At 34.6% G+C, this 7,099-nt stretch overlaps 1 protein-coding gene across 1 annotated transcript; it reads left to right on the top strand.

Moving 5' to 3' along the window:
* On the top strand, positions 1-4,359 carry LOC110326836 (olfactory receptor 52Z1). The gene is made up of 2 exons (XM_021205447.1): positions 1-70; positions 3,196-4,359. Exon 2 carries the CDS (start codon positions 3,302-3,304, stop codon positions 4,262-4,264), a length of 963 nt encoding a protein of 320 aa, XP_021061106.1. The 5' UTR covers positions 1-70; positions 3,196-3,301; the 3' UTR covers positions 4,265-4,359.
* Positions 4,360-7,099: the final 2,740 nt, after the last annotated feature.

Here is a 7,099-nt window from a genome sequence, read left to right as displayed (position 1 = left end):
TAGGCTCGTAGAATCTCCTTGCTTTTACTCTTTCTCCTGTTAAATGTCTTCAGATTTTAAACAGAAACAAGTAAGTACAAAGGAAGCTTGAAGCAGATGACAGGAGACACTTAAGTCATGTTTTCTGCAGTTCTGACCCATAGAGTACAACACTCAACTCTAGTCAAGTTGATCTGCAATGGTGGTGTAGTTCTATTTTGAGTGATTTAGTCATCAGTCACAGTGTTTCCATATTTATATTTATACAATGGCCTCTTCTTTTTTTTATCAGGATTTGAATATAGGTGTGATAAATTTCTGATGGTTAAAATAAAGCTTAGTTGTTTAAAAATTTAAGTAAAGACAAACCTTATATATTCAAGAATGAATGTATGAACATGTTCATAAAATATATAACGCCTTATAACATCAGGTACCATTCATGATGCATATTTAAAAAACTGAGACTTGGAGATGTTAACTCTGAAAAACTGATGATGGTCTTATATTGGTAGGAACGGTCATCTAATTTAAAGCAATGCCTCCGTCACTGGCTACTATAAACACAACTGATGATTTTAGACTATAGGGTAAGATAATATATCTTGGTTTGGGGATTATGTTATAAACAAATTTAATCTGAAACCCAGGAAGTTAACAAGTATTTAAATTAACAATGATTTTATTATTAATGTTGGTAATTTTATGTGTGCTCTTATGTCATTTGTTGCTGCAATAAATAGAGATTTATGTGATTTATGTAGTTATTATCCTGAAATGCTAACCTGAGAATGGAGTTATAATGGTGCTAAATTTTTAGGTAATTTATCAGCAAGGGAACTAAAATTCAAGTAACAGTCTCCGCACACAGCCAAGTACATTTTACCTGACAGTGTTCAGGTCCAACATGTGCAGGTTCAGCTGGACTGTGCAGTCAAAGTAGTCATAGTGCATTTTACAAGGAGCACAGAACAACATTTTAATTAATTCCAAATCTTAATCCCACAGTGAAAGACAAATAAAATAAAAGATTAGTGGAGGCTAAAGCTCCCCACCAACAGGGAAAATCTGAAGGATCTGTTTGCCTCCCTTACATCTTTACACCATGGTTCCCCCAACTCCATGGAGATTGCTCTACTTCTCAGATAAGTCCCGTTCACCGGTTGGTTTATGTGAAGGGGGAAGATCCATAAATGTCCATTGTTTGTAAAGAGCTTCATGCCAATTTACACTAAAGTTATATAGGCAGATACTGCCTTATATATTTAATTGTAATTAAATAAGAAGTGCCTAATATTTCAATCAGATAAAGGAGGCAATTTTGCACATAGTAACAAAGAAAGGTGGGGACAATACAGTGCCTTGGTGCACAGTTAGGATGCTTAATTATAGTGGACAGGATACAAATGTAGTGGAATCAAGGTACAAAGAGCATCTGCTCCTCTGTTAGTTAATGTTTTGGTTAAGCACACACAAATGTGTTTTATTGTAACTTATTTACCCAGCTATTCTATTATATTTAGTTCTCACTATCTATACCATTATATGCAGCTCATTATACTTAGCATTCCCACTCTCCTTCCCGTCCCCTGCTTTCTCGCACCCCACATAGTCAGGTCCTTTTTTCTTACCAAAAGTTTCCATATATATTCATGACATAGGTATTCCACAATATTTTTAACACCATTTCTGCTATCTTTATATCACTTATTCCTCTCATAATACTAACTCTATTTTGATGACCTACATATCGTAAGCATATATACATCTATATGCAAATTTAAACTGATATTCTACATATGACAGAAAACATGCAATATTTGTATTTCTGATTCTGGCTTCCTTTGCTTAACATATTAGTCACAAGTGACATTCACTTTCCTGTGAAAGTCATAGTATCAATTATCTGACAGAGATGCAGGGAAACCTCAACAGTTTCCATTTGTATTTTCTTGATGGCTTAGAATGTTGAACACTTTCTCAAACATTGCCCCCTTTCTCCTGTTGATCACTGTCTATTCAGTCCAATATACTTAATTGATGACTTTCTTTTACCATATTTAGATTCTTGAGCTCTTTACATATTCAGAGTATTAATTTCCTGTTGGATGTACAGCTGGCAAAGGGTTTTCTCTATTAAGTAGACTGATAATCATTTTGTAACTCCATGTGCCATTTTGGGAATAAAGATTTTTTTGCTGTCTGCATTGGGAGAACTTTGGACCTGCCTATGAATTGGCATCACATATTGATGTTTGTGCTGTGTGTTACCTACACACACACACACACACACACACACACACACACACACACACGTACGCACACATGTTTGTACTTAGTCTGGCAATGTATTGGCTTTTTCTTTTATCCCCTCATGTAAAACTTGTAACCAGAAAGCCACCTTTCTTCTTTTTATTAAAGAACTATGCATTCTTTACTGTATGATAGGATCTATTTGATTTATAGCTATCACCACTTGCTTTTGTCAGAACTTGATAATATAAAGGTATATTGTCTAATTTCCAATAGAAACTTAAGATGGCTCTTGTAAAAGAAAAGTTGACTACATAGTAGTCTTGTTCATTTCAGAACCCAGTAAAATCTGGTATTTCAAATAGTTCAGATCTTTAAAATCTCATACATATTTTTGAGAGTTGGGTAGTAGGCAGACAGGGATATATTTACTTCATTTTTGCGATTTTAATGGCTTAGCATCAATTCATTGATCACTAAACATAGAAGAGGGCATGTTATGCTATAATGTTTGAAATCTACCTTATCAAACTTTATATCATAAGTTAAAATATCTCAATTTCATATCTGTTTTCTTCAGGAATATGATGACTGAGAGACTTTATGGTATACATATTCTATGTCTAGTTTTATTTTGAAATATGGATAAAGATGACTAAGATTAGAGCTAAAATTTTCTCTACCTGAGTTTTTGATTCAATGAGTTCTATGGAAAGAGACTCAAAGCTTATGGACCCCTCCTTTCTTATCCATGTGAATAGTAGTGTGGATAGTATAGATTAACACAGAGACCATTCTAGTAGGTCATCATAGGAACTTTGTAAGTTTATATACATAAAGTGCTAAAGTACATATTAAATATTTATTAATTGATAACCATTTCTTTCAAGATGCAATAATTAATTGCTTGATCAACAGTGTGCATATTTAGACTAGTTAATTCTCCTTAATGCTTTCACACAGATGCAATTATTGGGGAAGAATATGATGAAACCTCATCCATCCTTGGCTGTATTTCTCAATCCTTAATGCTGCAGTGCGTGTAAAAGAGCCAAAGCTTGTGTATACAATGAAGGTGGCATCTTCCTTTCACAATCACACCAATCCACAGGATGTATGGTATGTTCTGATTGGAATCCCAGGACTAGAAGATCTACATTCCTGGATAGCCATCCCCATCTGTTCTATGTACATCGTGGCTGTCATAGGCAATGTCCTTCTAATCTTCCTGATAGTGACTGAACGCAGTCTGCATGAGCCCATGTATTTTTTTCTCTCCATGCTGGCATTAGCAGACCTCCTGCTCTCCACAGCTACAGTTCCCAAGATGCTGGCCATCTTCTGGTTCCATTCCAGGGGTATATCCTTTGGCAGTTGTGTGTCCCAAATGTTCTTCATACATTTCATCTTTGTGGCAGAGTCTGCCATTCTTCTGGCCATGGCATTTGACCGCTATGTGGCCATCTGTTACCCACTGAGATACACCACCATCCTTACTTCCTCAGTCATTGGTAAGATTGGCACAGCAGCTGTGGTCAGAAGCTTTCTCATCTGTGTTCCATTCATCTTCCTGGTATATCGACTTCTGTATTGTGGGAGACACATAATTCCCCATTCATACTGCGAGCACATGGGCATTGCCAGATTGGCATGCGACAATATCACTGTCAACATCGTATATGGACTGACAATGGCCCTCCTGTCTACTGGGCTAGATATACTACTCATCATTATTTCCTACACCATGATTCTTCGCACTGTTTTTCAAATCCCTTCCTGGGCTGCCAGATACAAGGCCCTCAACACATGTGGCTCCCACATCTGTGTTATTCTTTTGTTCTACACCCCTGCATTCTTTTCATTTTTTGCCCATCGCTTTGGAGGCAAAACAATTCCTCGCCACATCCACATCCTAGTGGCCAACCTCTATGTGGTGGTGCCCCCAATGCTTAACCCCATCATCTATGGGGTGAAGACCAAGCATATCCAAGATCGAGTGGTTTTCATTTTCTCCTCAGTGAGTACATGTTAACATGACAGCAGATGTTAAAGATAGCATATTCCCAAATAAAACTCTTTTAAATGTGAGCCCTGTGAGAAATAGAAATAAATGAGATTTAGAGTGCTTCACTTTCAAGAGGATAATATACATGAAAATATTCGCAATATTATCTAATACATCCAGAGAGTGAGGGAAAATAACTTAGTGACTTTTATTAGTGTGGACTTCAAGTTACTTTATATTTATATAGAGATAAATGTGAAAATACATTTCTTATGTAAAGAAAGTAAAAAAGAGAAAGCCATCGAATATCTTAAAACTATTTTTTATTAATTCTCTGAGAATTATTACATTGTATTGTGATCATATTTCAAAGGATCTCATTTTCTGCTGAAGTGTAAAAAGTTTCTTTGCCCACCAGCAAATGTATGAGGCAATAGAATGAAGCATTTATACTATAGTTCTTTTAGTCAATGCAATTCTTATACTAAATTAGTAACTCTAAAATCACTTAAGATTCCTTGATATTTCATGAGTTCTATTCTTTTCTTTTAAGAGTAGGTTTCATGGAGATACACCTGCCCTTTGTTACTATTGTTACTGCCTGCAATTGTAACTATATATATTTTGAGGCATATGTGTATATATATACATATATATATATATATATATATATATATACAATTATTTAAAGCCACTTTTAAAGTATAAACTTATATAATATATACATTAAGTAAGTTGTCAATAATAAGTTAAACATATTTTCTAAAATAAAGCTAGCTGTCAATATCACTCTAGTTTTCTAAAAGCTGTAATTTTCCACATATGTGTTGGGACTTTAGTTTAAAGATACTAGGGAGCATCCTGGCGTCAACAGAGCCTCTGTAAGAGTAAATGACTGGAAAGTCCCATGACCAATAGTTAAAAGGAAAATCCAAAAGAAGTTTCATTGGAATATTAGTTTAGAAATTTCCATTGAAAAAGGATTTAATCAGACAAAAATACATGTGCATGAACACGTTATACCAAAAAAAAATTTTTTTTTTCAAGACAGGGTTTCCTATGTATAGCCCTGGCTCTCTTGGAACTCACTTTGTAGACCAGGATGGCCTCAAACTCAGAAATCCACCTGCCTCTGCCTCCTGAGTGCTGGGATTAAAGGCGTGTGCCACCACACCTGGCTTTTTTTTTTTTTTTTTTTAACACCAAAATTTAACTTGTGAAAAATCCTTCCCTTTTCTGTTAAAAACCTAAAGAATTTAAGGAAATGTAAAAAAAAAATGTCCTGATGTATATAAAAGACAGTTCAGTAGCATTTAGAAGTTGGAAGTGAGCTTTATAACTGTATAACACAACTCATGAAACCTGGCCAGAGGTTGTTACTATCCTATTAATATTTGTGTGTACAGTTATTGTCTATATGTATGCACAAGCATTTTCATATTTCTACACCAGACTCACATATACAAAATACTTTAAAAAGTTGGTAATGAACCTTTATGTATTATTTACAACATAAGAAGACAAAAGACAAATAGCTCTAACCATAAAGCAATGCACTTTGGGCCACACTGCTGATGAAACTCACAACTCCTTTTCACTTAATGGTCATCACCTGCCAAAAGCTCCTCACGTAGGGTGAGGTCGAGTCCACCACCTATCTATACTCTATCATATTGTTCACAGACTTATCTAATTTGGCTTTTATTTGGGTGGGAAACTTTCCCTGTTCACACAATATGTTAAGATATACATCATCATTAAAGGATGACAAATTTCATAATTTTCACGCATCTTAATGGGAGTGCATGAGTGTATCTCTGATTTGATAACCAAGTGTATTAAGTGAATTCATGTGTGAACACTGATTCATCTCTACATCCTATGTAGAAATCCTGCTTTACCAAAGAGAACTATTTTCCTGATGCATCCTTTCATTTTGGTTGCTAGTATCTTGTTGAGAATATGGCTACATCTGTATCCACACTTGTGGTATAACTTTGTTTTCTTGCAGTGTCTTTGTCTCTTTTGGCCTGAAAAAATAAATTTTTTACATATTTTTTCTACTTTTATTTTGTTAAGAGCTTGAGAAGAATGGATATTTAAGTGCATGACATAACTCAGCTGTTGAAGCCAAGTCATCTAGTCTCGATGTACATTTTTTCTTTCTTTCTCCTCTTATTTTGTTTGTTTATTGAAGCAAGATATCATTCTGTGATCCACGTTTTCCAGAAAGTCATTGTAATTTTCAACTCCAAGTGAACCACCATACTCAGTTCGGAACTATCTTTCTGCCTGTTTGATGGAAGATTTTTATATCTTTATGTTACTGATTCAATATTCCTTTTTCTTGTCTGCTCAGGCTTTATATTTCATTATTCATCCCTAATAATTCAGGTGAAACCTGTCAGGGAAGCTATACATTTCTTTCAGATTATTCAAATGGCTGATGTATAAATTTACTGTTACTATTATCCTTTATGTGTACTGGTGGTAATTGCAACAGCTTTTCAAAAGCCCAGGGAGTAAGGTGGTCCACACACGTGATATGAATTAACACATCTGAAGGCTGTAATGTAATTGAAGTCATAGTGGAAATGAGATAGTAACAATAATTATAATAATAACAACAATAATAATACATTTGATTTCAGATAAATGTATTTGTTGGTGAAGACAGGATCATTTGACAGAAAACATGGGAGATGAGTTTCACCTGAAAACATAAAAATATTATGTAACAGCAGCCACTTATAGTAAACTAAAACTATAAAACTGTCTAAGTAACAATAAAATAAAATGTGTGCTTAAAATAAATGAAGCAATTGTTAATTCTATTACAATGTCAATTCTTTAAAAAAGGAA

This window comes from Mus pahari, chromosome 1, assembly GCF_900095145.1.
Source record: "Mus pahari chromosome 1, PAHARI_EIJ_v1.1, whole genome shotgun sequence".
NCBI lineage: Eukaryota > Metazoa > Chordata > Mammalia > Rodentia > Muridae > Mus > Mus pahari.
Note: the sequence above shows the minus strand (reverse complement) of the source record. Positions and strands in the feature narration are given on the sequence as shown.